Source organism: Bos grunniens, chromosome 5, assembly GCF_055505025.1.
Source record: "Bos grunniens cultivar Pamir isolate PY7600 chromosome 5, Bosgru_T2T1.0, whole genome shotgun sequence".
Taxonomy (NCBI): Eukaryota; Metazoa; Chordata; class Mammalia; order Artiodactyla; family Bovidae; genus Bos; species Bos grunniens.
In genome coordinates, this window is record NC_141169.1 from 80,838,115 (window position 1) to 80,854,708 (window position 16,594).

At 42.3% G+C, this 16,594-nt stretch overlaps 1 protein-coding gene across 8 annotated transcripts in view; it reads left to right on the plus strand.

Moving 5' to 3' along the window:
• The window catches only part of TMTC1 (transmembrane O-mannosyltransferase targeting cadherins 1), a 315,289-nt gene that overhangs the window by 35,063 nt on the left and 263,632 nt on the right, over positions 1–16,594 (plus strand). For all 8 annotated transcript variants that reach the window (XR_015164144.1, XR_015164145.1, XM_086401542.1 and 5 more), the window contains exons 4-5: positions 317–493; positions 6,805–6,996. Coding sequence is in view for 6 of the 8 variants with exons in the window: in XM_086401542.1 (XP_086257668.1) it covers positions 317–493; positions 6,805–6,996 (369 nt within the window). In the remaining 2 variants the exon portion in view is untranslated. The remainder of the gene's footprint in view (positions 1–316; positions 494–6,804; positions 6,997–16,594) is intronic.

The following is a 16,594-nucleotide window of genomic DNA, read 5'->3' on the forward strand; positions in this document are numbered from 1 at the left end:
TTAATATATATTCACCTAAACATCTTTACATGTCACTAAGTATATCTCTGTATACTAGCATTTTAAGTTGCTTTTTAGTGTTCCTCTGTTATATACCATATTTTACCATAACTTATATGCTTTTATCTAAGTACCAAATTCAGCATTGTCAGTCATTTACTTTTTCCCACCTTTGCAAATTATATTCTTAAAGATATCTTTGCTCATCTACTTAGAATAAAATGAAATCTGTGTTGGATCTTACCTTTAAAAGGTGGCATTTCTTAGCAACCCATATTTCTTCTTGGAGTAAAACTATGTCAACTTTATTTTTCAGGAGTGTGGACCAGTGTTGTGTTGGGGAAAGTTTCCCTCCCACAGCTTCTCCCTTCTTCCTGCTGCTCAGTCTGTTTCTGGGGACCTGTGCAATGCTGGTGAAAGAGACGGGCATCACAGTGTTCGGCGTGTGCTTGGTTTATGATCTCTTTTCTTTATCCCACAATCATGATAAATCGTAAGTCATGTCAAAGTTTTGCTGTCAAGCAGTGCGTGATATGCAAAGGAAAATTACTTAAATCAATAGTTTTCAAATTTTCTTTAAAAAAATAGAGATACAACATTCTGTTAAATGTAACCTAATCTTGGGGGTTTTCATGGTGGCTCAGTTGTAAAGACTCCATCTGCCAACACTGGAGACACAAGAGATGCAGGTTCAATCCCTGGGTTGGGAAGATCCCCTGGAGAAGGAAATGGCAACACACTCTAGTATTCTTGCCTGGGAGATCTCAAGGACAGAGGAGCCTGGTGGGTTGCAGTCTGTGGGGTCACAAAAGAGGCAGACAGGACAGAGCGACTAAATAAAAACAAACCTCACCTTAGACCATAATATGCTGCTAAGTCGCTTCAGTCGTGTCCGACTCCGTGCAACCCCATAGGCGGCAGCCCACCAGGCTCCCGGTCCCTGGGATTCTCCAGGCAAGAACACTGGAGTGGGTTGCCATTTCCTTCTCCAATACATAAAAGTGAAAAGTGAAAGTGAAGTCGCTCAGTCGTGTCCGACCCTCAGCGACCCCATGGACTGCAGCCTTCCAGGCTCCTCCATCCATGGGATTTTCCAGGCAAGAGTACTGGAGTGGGGTGCCATCGCCTTCTCCAACCATAATATAGTAAGGCTTATTTCCTTAAGATAGTTGCATTGTATGTATTCAGACTCTTCACACTTGTGTCAATGAGGATTATAAAGTTTTTGTGAGCACCAAATTTGGAATTGAAAAGTACCTATGCTAATTGCAAGTTTATATCACTAGATTGTTTTGCTTGTATAACACTGAGAAATCTTGATTCACACAGGAGAGTAGTTACAAATGGTAACAGTTTGTTAACAGCTTGCCTGGAATCTCTGCATTCACCTAAGTGCTATCCTTCAAAGAACACTGCTAAATCGGAGTCTGTTTACTAGCTTGAGGGGTGGTGTATTTACCTAAATTTTGAATGGGGCGGTGGGGGGCAGGAGGGTGTGTTTTTGGAATTCTACAACAGACCAGTCTAAACCATACAGGAATAATTAATTGCATATCATATTCAAGTTAAAGAGTAAGTTTATTTAGTAGCCTGTTTTCATTTAAAAAACTTAGGCACTTTCATATTGTCCTGTGGGTTATAGATGATAAGAATGACTAAGGCGTTTTAAAGTTCAAGTACATACTGTAATTTTCTTCCTCAGGATTTACTAACAATTTGACATGCAAACCCCATTTTTCAGTAATTATAAGGTCCTTACATTTGAACTTTTAATAAATGCAGCTGATTTATTCTCCGGCCTTGTCTGGAAGAATTTTATCTTTAAAAAAAAAATCCTGCCTTTTTATCCCATTCGCTACCTCTTTATACTTGTTGACACAAAGATAAGAGCAGTGCTATTGCATGTCAACAAGCTGAGATGAGTCATTAAATTCTGATCACTTTCCTGCCTGGGCGTACTTGGAGATAATTTAAATAGATTTTAGTACTCTGTTAGGTCTCTCCGAATCTCAGAGGCGTGTAAAAGGAAGGAGCCTAGTTATCATTTTGACCCAAGCTTAAACCGGGAAAGCCAGAGGACCTCCGCTTGGCTCATAAGAGTCCTCTTGACCCACCGCAGTAATTGCATTGCTGGCCTTCCTATCCGCTCCTCTGGCTCTCCACTTGCTTCTGCCTCCTCTTTGTGTGTACCACCTTTGCTGCTGTGACAAGTGACGGGAGATCTTCCCCTCTGGTCCTGTCCAGAGATATTTTCACCTCATATCGACTGAAAAATACACCCACACAACTTGAAAGTTGAGAATTGCGTTTTATTTGGGACCATTACTAAGGACTTATAACCTGAGAAAGTCCTCAGATAGCTGTAAGGGAACTGTTCCATAGAGGTGAGGGAGGAACTACGATATATGAGTTTGTGCTGCTGGGGGGAAAAAAGCCTATAGTTGAAACTCAAAAGAGTGCTAATCACAAAAAATCAGACATCTCAAGTTAATGATTTAGTGCTTTGCAGTATATTGAAAGATGCAAGAGTCTGGGCTCATTAAATTTTTCCTTTGATATGCATGTCAGCTGTCTAGGGTCAGTATCCTGTTTTTCTCCATTCTGAATTCCCTTAGGGTACACATGGGGCCAGCTTCAGTGGCTGATAATTTGATGGCAGGCAGCATTCTTTTGTGTATACTTATACTCGAAGTCTTAGCTCCTTTGGTCTTAGGACTCCGCAACACATGGTTCCTTATAGTCCTTTCTTCTTCATCTGGTCACTATTGAGCTAGGCTTTTTTCAAAGAGGATAATTATCTCTTTTAGTGCTTTAGTAATTTTCTTGACCTTCACCATACCAAACTGCTGAAAGTTCTATGAAAAAATAATAACTGCTGATATGTAGCTTGGAAGTTGCATACTTCATAGTTTATGGGGTTTTTTGGTTTTAGTAACTTTTAGCTCTCACAACCACCAGCATCTATGCGTAGGTGGAGGCGTTCTTTCTTTCCTGCATCATTTTATCCACCTGTTTAATGCATTCCCATTTTGTGCCTGGCCACAAATAAGACAGATAAGATTCCTTCCCACAAAGGGCAGTGCTGGGGGAAGACAAACATTACGTAAGTAATTACATGAGGACCTGAGTACAGTCATGAACTTGGTAGAAAAGAACTGAGAACAGGTAACAAGGATTCAGTTCAGTTCAATCGCTCAGTTGTGTCCGACTCTTTGCGACCCCATGAACCGCAGCATGCCAGGCCTCCGTGTCCATCACCAACTCCTGGAGTTTACTCAAATTTGTGTCCATTAGAGTCGGTGATGCCATCCAACCATCTCATCCTCTGTTGTCCCCTTCTCCTCCTGCCCTCAATCTTTCCCAGCATCAGGGTCTTTTCCGATGAGTCAGCTCCTCGCATCAGGTGGCCAAAGTATTGGAGTTTCAGCTTCAACATCAGTCCTTCCAATGAATACCCAGGACTGATCTCCTTTAGGATGGACTGGTGGGATCTCCTTGCAGCCCAAGGGACTCTCAAGAGTCTACTCCAACACCACAGTTCAAAAACATTAATTCTTTAGTACTCAGCTTTCTTTATGGTCCAACTCTCACATCCATACATGACCACTGGAAAAACCATAGCCTTGACTAGATGGACCTTTGTTGGCAAAGTAATGTCTCTGCTTTTGAATATGCTATCTAGGTTGGTCATAACTTTCCTTCCAAGGAGTAAGCATCTTCTAATTTAATGGCTGCAATCACCATCTGAAGTGATTTTGTAGCCCCCCAAAATAAAGTCTGACACTGTTTCCACTGTTTCTGATCTATTTGCCATGAAGTGATGGGACCAGATGCCATGATCTTCATTTTCTGAATGTTAAACTTTAAGGTAACTTTTTCACTCTCCTCTTTCACTTTCATCAAGAGGCTATTTAGTTCTTCTTCACTTTCTGTCATAAGGGTGGTGTCATCTGCATATCTGAGGTTATTGATATTTCTCCCAGCAATCTTGATTCCAGCTTGTGCTTTATCCAGCCCAGCATTTCTCATGATGTACTCTGCATATAAGTTAAACAAGCAGGGTGACAATATACAGCCTTGACGTACTGCTTTTCCTATTTGGAACCAGTTCATTGTTCCATGTCCAGTTCTAACTGTTGCTTCCTGACCTGCATACAGATTTCTCAGGAGGCAGGTCAGGTGGTCTGGTATGCCCATCTCTTTCAGAATTTTCCACAGTTTCTTGTGATCCACGCAGTCAAAGGCTTTGGCATAGTCAATAAAGCAGAAATAGATATTTTTCTGGAACTCTCTTACTTTTTCCATGATCCAGCGGATGTTGGCAATTTGATCTCTGGTTCCTCTGCCTTTTCTAAAACCAGCTTGAACATCTGGAAGTCCACGGTTCATGTATTGCTGAAGCCTGGCTTGGAGAATTTTGAGCATTACTTTACTAGCGCGTGAGATGAGTGCAATTGTGCAGTAGTTTGAGCATTCTTTGGCATTGCCTTTCTTTGGGTTGGAATGAAAACTGACCTTTTCCTGTCCTGGGGCCACTGCTGAGTTTTCCAAATTTGTAACATATTGAGTTCAGCACTTTCACAACATCATCTATTAGGATTTGAAATAGCTCAACTGGAATGCCATCACTTCCAATAGCTTTGTTTGTAGTGATTCTCCCTAAGGCCCACTTGACTTCACATTCCAGGATATCTGGCTCTAGGTGACTGATCACACCATCGTGATTATCTGAGTCGTGAAGATCTTTTTTGTATAGTTGTTCTGTGCATTCTTGCCACCTCTTCTTAATATCTTCTGCTTCTGTTAGGTCCATACCATTTCTGTCCTTTATCAAGCCCATCTTTGCATGAAATGTTCCCTTGGTATCTCTAATTTTCTTGAACAGATCTCTAGTCTTTCCCATTCTATTGTTTTCCTCTATTTCTTTGCATTGATCGCTGAGTTAGGCTTTCTTAGCTCTCTTGTTATTCTTTGGAACTCTGCACTCAGATGCTTATATTTTTTCTTTTCGTCTTTGCTTTTTGCTTCTCTTCTTTTCACAGCTATTTATAAGGCCTCCTTAGACAGCCATTTTGCCTTTTTGCATTTCTTTTCCATGGAGATGGTCTTGATCCCTGTCTCCTATACAATGTCACGAACCTCCGTCCATAGTTCATCAGGCACTCTGTCCCTCAGATCTAGTCCCTTAAATCTATTTCTCACTTCCACTGTATAATCATAAGGGATTTGATTTAAGTCATACCTGAATGGTCTAGTGGTTTTCTGCACTTTCTTCAATTTAAGTCTGATTTTGGCAACAAGGAGCTCATGATCTGAGCCACAGTCAGCTCCCGGTCTTGGGTTTTGCTGACTGTATTGAGCTTCTTCTTCTTTGGCTGCTAAGAATATAATCAGTCTGATTTCAGTGTTGGCCATCTGGTGATGTCCATGTGTAGAGTCTTCTCTTGGCAATACCTGGTCACTAACAGTATCTCTTGAGTGAAGGCTATGTTCCAGGAATGGGACCATGCCATTTACAGATATGAAGTCACTTACTACTAACAACTGTTACCCTTGTTTCACAGAGCAGAAAGTACAGGCATAGAAAGTAACCTCTCCAGGGTCACCCATCCCCGATTTAGACTCTGTCTGTGTAACTCCAGACTCACAGGGTTACCCCTGAGCACTTGCCTCCATGGGGCACATGTGACTGGGGCCAGTAACCTCCCAGGGCATCTGCAGCCCAGAGCCTGGGCTCACATTAGTAGCAGGATACGAGCTCAGAGGATCTGCCTGTATTGGAGAGTCTTAACTCGTTGAGAATCTCACAAAATTGTGTCTCCTTTTCCCAGAAATTCTTATCTGCTAATTTAGAATAAGGGCTTCCCAGGTGGTGCAGTGGTAGAGAACCCATCTGCCAATGCAGGAGACATAAAAGATGTGGGTTCAATACCTGGGTCGGAAAGATCCCCTGGAGGCGGGCACAGCAACCCACTCTGGTATTCTTGCCTGGAGAATCCCATGGACAGAGGAGCCTTGCGGGCTACAATCCTTAGGGTCACAAAGAGTCGGACAGGACTGAAGTGACTTAGCATGCACGCATCCATCCTTTTGGATTCTGAATTTAGGTTGTTTCCCCTTTTTCGGTTATTGTATACCATGCTGCAAACAAATGTTGTGTGCACATACCTGCAGGTTTCTCCAGGGCATAACCACAGAAGTGAGGTTGTGGGCCCACAGATAGATACACATTCAGTGTATTGATGTGGAGCCATTCTCTTGAAATAACTGCAGCAGTGGATGAGAATCCTCTTGTTCCACATTCTCCCCATCCCTGAGTAGTGTCAAACTTTAAAATTTTTGCCCAGCTAATGTTATGGAATATATCTCAGAGGATTCATGGAAGAACATATGAGAATATGTTGCATGGATCATCTGTGAACACAATTTTACAAGATCATAATAATGTAAATCCCAAATATCCCTTCAGCTAAGTTATGAGAATTCAACTTATATTTATTATGAGAGAAATGTATGAGGAAGATAAGAAGTGAAGAGTGTCTGTATGTGTATTGGTGACCACATAAGAGGATTGAATATACATCTTCTCTTGTAATGAGCCAATATGACAAGTTCTAAAATTGGAAATAACATTATTATTTAATGTTATTTTTAAAATATTGTGATAAATACCAGAAACAAAAGAGCTAAAAGACTGATGAATATTTGCTTCCAAGGAACAGGGCTTGGGGAGGGGATAGGGGATGCTGTTCCTTGTTGCAGGTCTTGTTGCTCCTTTTGACGTTGTTTCTTCCTCACAATTAGGAGCAACGGGGTCATCCATCAGCGCAGCCCACAGCAGCCTGGAAGCTCCCCGACAGCACACCCTCTCCGGGAGAATGGGAAGCAGCAGCGGTTCCCTCACAAAGGAGCCTGGGGTGGCTGCCATGCCATGCCATCTGAACCCAAGAGCAGTGGATTCCCTGTGTCTCCTGGAGCTGTGTGGTCCTTGATGAGGTACTGGACTGGGCTCCTTGACCTTGTGTGTTTTCACCATCCAGCATCACCTGTTGCAGGGGGATCACTGGAGAAGTGAAGCACCGAGTCATTTCTTTGGGACACCCCCACTCCTGTTACCCTCCTTTCTTTTCCCTTCCCCATTTCCCTTCCTCCTTCTTCCTTCCTTCTTTTCCCTATCCCTGGCCTTCCCTGTGTCATATCAGATAAGAAAGGAGTAGCTGGAAGAAGTAGAAGCCCTGCTGGCTGCTGTTATTTGGAAGAAGAGATGAGGCTGTGAAGCCTCAGTTAAGCAGTACAAGCATTCTGCTGCTTCCCTGGGGGAAGAGCCCTGCACATCAGGGCACAGGCCCCTCAGTTTTCTTTGGGAGGAGAGCTCTGCCTTCCCCTGCCCTGACTTCCTGCTTTTGGTGTGTGATAATGAAAGGTTGTTGGTGAGCCGTGAAAAATGCCAGGATTCATTTTTGGCCTTGGATTCAAAAATGGCCTCTGGAGGAGAGGAATTCAATCCAGGGCCAGTGACAAGGCTTGATCACTCAGAGCTTTTGTGTATTAGAGTTTTATTAAAGTATAAAAGAGACAGCTTCTGACATAGACATCAGAAGGGGGCAGAAAGAGTGTCCCCCTGCTAGTCTTTAACAGGAAGTTATATACCTACTCGCAGGCTGCTAATTAGAGAAAAGAAATGTCTCATAACTCAGAGAATGGCACCAGGCCCCTCACCCACAACATGCATTTTGAGATTGCATTGGCACAAGGTGAGTCATCTGGGCCATAAAATGATTGACATGAATCTTGAAGAAAGGCAGGTTTCCAAGCAAATACATAATCTCATTAACATAGATGAGGTGAACAATTGTATGAGTAAAACATACTGCTTTTTTGGGCCATTATCTGAGTCTTAGGTGGAACCAACTTGAGGAAAGACAGAGTTTAAGGTAAATGCATTGTTCATTAACATGGCTTAAGAAAAATATTTCCATTAAAAAAAAAAACCTGCATTAGTTAGCTCAAAGTTTGAGAAAAGTTAAGTTCAGATGGAAGGAGGTGTTGTCATGACAACACAGAATTTTGAAAGAAACCTTCTTTTAATTCTGTATAGAGAAGGGAAAAAAAATCTGACACTTGTAGTTTGTTTCCTCCTGCCACTTAAGAGAGATTAAAAAATGTCTGATATTTCCAGCCTATTTCCTCCATTTGGGGGCCCCTAGCCTTCCTGCCTGTTACCCTCTCAATAGGAATTTATTACAACGTAGGTATATGAGGTAGCCCAGGGGATGCTGCCTCTCAGGCATGTTTCTGAGGGTTCAGGAAGATCTTCTTTAAAGTACAAAATTTTCTTTCCCTTTAAAAAATCTTTTGACCTAGCCATGAAAATTATCATAGATTCATCAGAACAGGTACTTGGCTAAATTAGCTTGTCACTGAAAGAAGGAAATGGCAACCCACTCCAGTACTCTTGCCTGGAGAATTCCATGAACGGAGGAGCCTGGTAGGCTACAGTCCATGGTGTTGCAAAGAGTCGGACACGACTGAGCAACTTCCCTTTGAAAATAACTCAAGCCATGGTCAAGTAAGAATTTAATAAAGATGGAAATTTGACTCATACTATTAGCACTTAAGTAGCAGATTGCTGGAGAAGGCACTGGTGACCCACTCCAGTACTCTTGCCTGGAGAATCCCATGGATGGAGGAGCCTGGTAGGCTACAGTCCATGGGGTCGCTAAGAGTCGGATGTGACTGAGCGACTTCACTTTCACTTTTCACTTTCATGCATTGGAGAAGGAAATGGCAACCCATTCCAGTGTTCTTGCCTGGAGAATCCCAGAGATGGGGGAGCCTGGTGGGCTGCCGCGTATGGGGTCGCACAGAGTCGGACACAACTGAAGCTACTTAGCAGCAGCAGCAGCAGCAGCAGATTGCTATTCTTATTCTTCTCTACAGTCCCAGACAACTCCCTCTTTTCGGGTGTCTTTGTTTCCAATTAGTCCTGCCTTTACCTGTCTTTTAGATCATACTCCACTTATTCATTCATCAGCAAAGACCTACTGAATTTCTGCCATGTGCCCGGCATGTTCCAGGCAGGCACCAGGGCTGTACTGGGGTTTAAGGAGGACAAGATCCTTGCCTCTATGTAGCTTTCCTTCCAGTAGAAGAAGACAGACACTAAGTAACCAACAAGGAGTGAACAGTGTGGTGGAGAGTGGTGGGTGAGCCTGGCTGGGGCGAATTCCCATTGATTGGTCAGGGAAGGTCTCTGAATCCTTGTGGATGAGAGGAGGAGCTCATCCTGCTCAGATCTGCACAGAGGGGTCCGGCCTTGGGATAATTAGCAAGTGGGGATGGGAAGGGGCTAGTTCAGGGGGTGGGCAGGCCTAGATGATGAAGAATGTTTTGGCCATGGGAGCGAATTTGGATTTTATTCTGAGTGGAATGGGGAGACTTTGGAGGGTTTTGTTGTTGTTTGCTTGTTTAATGTGGCAAGATGTGGTTATATTACAAATGTTCAGTCTTATTTCTTGTAGTGCATTATTTAGGGGCAAGAGTAAAGCAAGGAGACTTTCATACTGACTGAGGGGAGAAAAGAGGTCTTAGCTGAGAGTGATGGAGCCTGAGATGTAGGCATAAGGTGGCTTTTGGAGACGTTTTAAATATAGATCTAACAGGACTTGACGATTTAGGGTAAAGGGGTGAGGGAACAGCAAGAATCGAGGCTGTTTGGGTTTCTAGCTTCAACTGCTGGGTGGATGGTAGTGTCAGTTACTGAGATGGAAAGGCTAGAGGAAAAGTTGGTTTGGGAAAGGATAAAGTCACAGAAATGCATGAAATTCCTGAGCAAGAAAGAAGAGCGATAAACTGTCAAAACCTTGAACTAATCTTGACTCTTTAGTACCGGGTATGAAAAAAAGAGGGCAAAACATCTGGGGAAATTGTAAATATTTTAAGGAAGGCAAAGGAGAAGAAAAAAGAATAAATAGATCATTGGAGACTCTCATGAAGGGACAGAAGGCAGGCTGCAGTGTGACTGACTTCCACCAGTCGGACTGTGTACATACAGTGACTGAGTTCCATACAGATCCGATTGTATAGGCTTCTGCTCTCAGTTGTATCCCCAGATCCTCTTATAGTGTCTAGTTAATCGTAGTTGTGCAAGTATTTGTGAAATGAATAAATTAATGGGTAGATGGTAAGAAAGTATTGAAATTAAGCAAAAATAGAACATTTTAGTCAGAGAAGGCGATGGCACCCCACTCCAGTACTCTTGCCTGGAAAATCCCATGGACGGAGGAGCCTGGTAGGCTGCAGTCCATGGGGTCACTGAGGGTCAGACACGACTGAGCGGCTTCACTTTCACTTTTCACTTTCATGCACTGGAGAAGGAAATGGCAACCCACTCCAGTGTTCTTGCCTGGAGAATTCCAGGGACGGGGGAGCCTGGTGGGCTGCTGTCTATGAGGTCGCACAGAGTCGGACATGATTGAAGTGACTTAGCAGCAGCAGCAGGAGCAGCAGAACATTTTAGTAAATTTGGCAATAAAGAAATGTTAACAGGCAGTTAACATGCCTGTTAACTGCAGGCATGTGAGGTTTTTGTTTTCATTTTATTTTAAATTTAATGGATGTGTGTGTGTATGTATGTAAATAACTTGTAGAGAATATAGAGGTAAGTGCAGGAGCAAAAAGGAATAAGATGAAGTACGCATACCAGTGGTGTGCTGGTAATGCTTAATCATTGGCTGTCCAAAGAAAGTAAATCCTCACTTGTTGTGTTTACAGATTTCCATGTAACTCCTACCCTGGCTGATTTGAAGCTACAAACATGACATAGCTGAAACTGGAGTTGGGAGAGGTGTGCCATAGCCCACCATCTTGAAGCATTTCTACTGCCCAATAAACTGTAGATGTAAATAATCTCAGGAGCATAGACAAAAGTAAAATGAAGGAAACTGATTAGGAAATGATATGATTTGTGTACTCATTACCTTCATTTTTAGCTTGATTTATTTAAGCTTATGTAATTCATTTTATTATAAAAGATATATAATATTATAACTGATATAAATATAGAATATATATACATATAATTTATTATAAGTTATTTAATTTAATTTTAAATAATGGCTGTATTTAATAACTGGCTTGCAAAATTCCAGAAAATTTAATAGTCATTTCTTATAGAACAATGTGAGCTTCAGTACTCCAGTGAAGAAGGTCCTTCAGGAGGGGAAGAAAGCTTTACATCTGTTATCTATCACTAGGTACCAGGAAGTGGGCTAGCCCTTCCTACGTGGTATTCCATGCAGCCATCACAACATTTGTTTAGGGTAAATCTTATAGTTTGCTTATCAGGTGGAAATGGAAGATCTTAGCTTAAATGGTCATTTAACACATTTACATAGTTGGTAAGTGGTAAAGTCAGGATTGGAATTACAACTGCACAGCCACTAATCCCGTGCTTTGCCTGTTTGCTGTGCTCTGAAGTCTAGAATCCCAGGTGAGAACTTGGCCTTGGGGAGGAGGCAGGGCAGTGATGTCATGCTCTGTGCAGCTGGCCTCCCTGCTCAGCTCTCAGGGATAGAAGATTCTTGCAGCCATCTGTGGGTCCACAAATGAGGCCTCTCCTGACTGGCTTTAATATAGACTGTTGGTGCTTATACATTGAATTAGGTGATATGCTTAAAAAAAATTTTTTTTTCTAACTCCGAGCCCCAGTCTATTTAGAAAGAATGATGCTTGGAGAGCAGTACACAATACGATGGGAACTGGGTCAGGATCTTACTAAGTCAACATGTTTGTGAGCAAGAAGGACCATTATCCTTCCTTGAGAGGAAACTTGTCATGTATTTTCCTTCTCTGGAAAGGAAAGGTATCATGTATTTGACTATAAATTTGATTAATATCAAAATTAGTTTTAAAAACTATGCTTGTCCTTTTTTCAGAAGGTGATCAGGTAAAGAAAATAAAAGCTCAAAGAGGCAATGTTATCTTAGTTCTGAAGATCTCTGTGGATAGTGTTTAAATCATGAATCCTTCACTTAGTAGGTCCTGGATAAGTTATTTTATCTCTGAGAACATCAGTTTTCTCATCTCCCCAAAAGGGGAACTAATTGTAACATTTTACTCAAAGGTTGCTTGTCAGGACTCAGAGCTATAGTAATAAGCAGGTAATAAGTCTGTAAATAAGTGCCTGGCACACAGTGGCCATTTGGTCTGGCAGCCAGCAGCATCATTAGTAGTAGTTCAGAATTATAAATATTATTATTCTTTATGACTTTCTAAACACTGGAATGTGACTTTCTAAACACTGAAACTGGTGAACCTGCAGTATACAGGCAAGGAATGTGTTTTTATGGATTTTTTTTTCTTGCTAGTATGTATTTGCATTGCATGGATGGCATTAGGCTGACAGAAATTAGTCTACATGTTGCAGGAAGGCGGACACCTTCCAGGGCCTGAAACTGGGCTCTTGTCTAACACTCAGAAATGAATTGTCCGAGGGACACATGTGCTGACAAAGCAAGAGATTTTATTGGGAAATGGCACCTGGGTGGAGAGCAGTAGGGTAAGAAAACCCAGGAGAACTGCTCTGCTGCGTGGCTTGCAGTCTCAGGTTTTATGGTGATGGGATTAGTTTCCGCGTGGTCTTTGGCCAATCATTCTAATTCAGAGTCTTTCCTGGTGGTGCACGCATTGCTCAGCCAAGATGGATGCTAGCAAGAGGGATTCTGGGAAGTGGAAGGACACACGGTGTCTCCTTTAGACCTTTCCCGAACTCTTCCTGTTGGTGGTGGCTTATTAGTTCCATATTCCTTGTCAGGATTTCCTGTCATAAAACAACTCATGCAAATAGTTACTATGGTGCCTGGCCAGGGTGGGCGGTTTCAATCAGTGTGCTTCCCCAACATACATACTATTGGATAAAATGTATTCAGAAGTTACCAAACACAGGGGGACCATCCCAGCCCAGGGAAAAATCGTGCTGTCAGTCATTTACTTAGTTGCCTGTTTTTCTGTATGGCTTAGTGATTGTCTTATAGGTAGCAAGTGGCAAGTGCAGTGAACCTAGGACTTAGGGTAGACACTCTGGAATCAGATGAAATTTCAGTTGATTCCATCTTTTGCCCAGTTGCTCCATGTGAAGTGAGAAATGTAAATCTTCCTTCTCCCACCCTCTTCATTACATACAGTTCATTCACATATGAATATCCTTTCCTTTTCACCTTAGAAAACTCAGTGAATTCTACCTGAAATCTTATTCTCATAACTCACATCTGTTTCTATAACTATATGTAGTCATTTTTACAGTGATTGCGATTGGTATCGAAGAGAGTTCTTGGCCCAAGAGCTGTCTTTATTCTGCTGCTCTGTGACATCTGTCATGAATCATTCATTCTGTCAGTATTTACCAAATGCCTCCTATGATCAGGCACTGTTTTGGGTGCTGAAAATATATGATAGTGAAGTGAACAAAGCCCTGCCCTTATGGAACTTAGCTGGATGATGATCATGGTGTTTTTACTTAAAATGGGCTCGTTTTCAATCTTTGTGGGTAAGACAGTGGTTAGATTTTTCAGTTCAGTGTGTTTTAAAAGTCTTTATTGTATTGCTTGCACAGAGGCCTGCAAATAAATACAAGTTTATTAAAGAGAACAGGTTGTCACTAAAGTGAAACTGTGAAGTCATTAAATTCAGGGGAATTAGAAAGGCATATAAATATTTTGCCCTTTACTGGTGGAATGTATTACTGACCTTTTAAGTGTTGTTTTAATACTTTGGGGTTTCCCTGGTAGCTCAGATGGTAAAAAACCTGCTTACAGTGCAGGAAACCTGGATTTAATCCCTGAATCAGGAAGATCCCTTGGAGAAGGGAATGGTAATCCACTACAGTATTCTTGCCAGGAGAATTCCAGAGCGAGGAGCCTGGTGGGCTGCAGTCCTACTTCTGTAGACACTGCCCTGTACTCTTCTTCCCTGAAGTAAGAAATGTTTTGTAGATTAAACTCCTGAAGTCAGATTTTGAACTTTCTACACATTGATCTTGTGAGTAGGGCAAAAGTGTTTCAGATCATTATTAATAGCCTCATGTCAGGAAGGAGGAGCTAAGATGGCGGAGGAGTAGGACAGGGAGAATACTTTCTCCCCCACAAATTCATCAAAAGAACATTTAAACACCGAGTAAATTCCACAAAACCACTTCTGAATGCCGACAGAGGACATCAGGCACCCAGAAAAGCAACCCATGTCTTCGAAAGGAGGTAGGGAAAAATATATAAGACAAAAAAAGAGACAAAAGAGGGAGGGATGGAGCTCCATCCCGGGAAGGGAGTCTTAAAAAGAGAGAAGTTTCCAAACACCAGGAAACCTTCTCACTGCCGAATCTGTGCCGAGCCTTGGAAGCACAGAGGGCAACATAACAGGGAGGAAAAATAAGTAAACAATTAAAACCCACAGATTACGAGCCCTAAGGTAACTCCCCCAGCGGAAAAGCAGCGCAGACGCCTGCATCCGCCATTAGCAAGCAGGGGCTGGGCAGGGAGGCGCGGGGAGGGCTGCATCGCAAGGATCTGGCCTGAATACCCCGAGCGCTATCTGAGTGAAATAATTTGGGCTTGCAAACCAGACTGTGGGATATCTACCACGCAAAAAGCCAGCCCTAACCTAAGACACCGCAAGGCCCATGCATGGAACAAAGTACTGTACAGAGATAGCCGGCTACAGACCGTCCTCTGGTGACAGGCAGCCAGAGCCGGAAGGGGACAATCGCAGCCCCAGAGAGACATTATCTACAAAACTGTAAGCAGGCTTCTTTGCTAACTAAAACTTCTTGGGGGTCTGGACGGTCAACAGCCGCCTGAGAAGGTGTGCCAGTTGTACACCTAGATAACCGAGCGGCGGGGAGGCGATAAGTCGCAGCAATCACGCTCGCCAAACACCTCATCACCTGAGCTGCTCGGGCCTGGGAAGGGCACAAAACGCAGGCCCAACCAAGTCTGCGCCTCTGAGGACTACCCGAGTGCCTGAACCTGAGCGGCTTAGACCTGGGAGGTGCAAGCAGCCCAGGGCTGGCCACGGATGGTTCCCAGTGGAGCAGCCTAGAGCCTGAGCCCTGTGGGCAGGGAGGCTACACGCGCCGTGAATGGGGGGCAGACCCAGTGTGGCTGAGGCACTGCAAGCGCACGCCAGTGTTACTTGTTTGCAGCATCCCTCCCTCCCTCCCCACAGCGCGACTGAACATGTGAGCCTGAAAAGAAAAAAAAAAAACAGCGTCCTCCACCGTCCCCTTTGTGTCAGGGCGGAAACCAGACACTGAAGAGTCCAGCAAACAGAAGAAGCTATGACAGAGGGGACCGCCTTGGAAGCTACAGGCAATAGATTAAAACCCTGTGGTTACTACCGACTGCATAGGAAGGGGCCTATAGATCTTGAGAAATAAAAGTCGGACCAAGGAACTAGCCAAAAATGAGCTGAACCCACAATACTCACAACAAAATCAGAGAAAGTCCTCGATATATTTTTACTATTTTTACGATCATTCTTTCTTTCTTTTTTTTTAATTTTTTAAAAAAATTTTAAGTCCTCTATTATTCCTTTAATTTTCACTTTTATAACCTATTACTTTGAAAAAAAAAAAGACCCTATTTTTTTTTCTTCAGCAAACTTCATATATATATTTTTTATAATTTTTTGATCTTGTTTTTTTTTTTTTTTCTTCTTTTCTTTAACATTGTATTTTTGAAATTCCAAACTCTACTCTAGATTTTTAATTTTAGCTTTTTGGTATTTGTTATCAATTTTGTACCTATAGTTTTTTTAATAATTTCTGTGACTTTTTTTTTTTCCTGTTTCTTTCTCTTCTTCTTTTATATAACATTGTATATCTGAAATTCCAAACTCTACTCTAGATTTTTAATTTATGCTTTTTGGTATTTGATATCAATTTTGTACCTGTATTTTCTTTATAAATTTTGTGACATTGTTTGTTTTTGTTTATTTTTTTCCTCTCTTTCTTTTCCTTCTTCTTTTCTTTAACATCATATTTTTAAAATTCTAAACTCTAGATTTTTAATTTTTGCTTTTATGTATTTGTTACCAATTTTGTACCTTTAAGAACCCAATCTTCAGTACCCATTTTTCACTAGGGAACGAGATTACTGGCTTAACTGCTCTGTCTCCCTTTGGACTCTCCTTTTTCTCCACCAGGTCGCCTGTGTCTCCTCCCTAACCCCTCTCTACTCTACCCAACTCTGTGAATTTCTGTGTTCCAGACTGTGGAGAACACTTAAGGAACTGATTACTGGCTGGATCTGTCTCCCTCCTTTTCATTCCCCCCTTTTATCCTTCTGGCCACCTCTGTCTCCTTCCTCCTTCCTCCTTCCTCAGGAGACAGAGGATAAGATATAACAATTATAACTCTGTATAACTCCATGAACATCTCTGAGCAGTCAAGTTGTGGAGTGCACATAAGGAAGTGATTATTGGCTAGTCCACTCTCTCCACTATTGATTCCACCTCATCTTATTCGGGTTACCCCTAACTCCCTCCTCCCTCTTCTCTTCTCCATGTAACACTGTGAACCTCTCTGGGTGACCCTCACGGT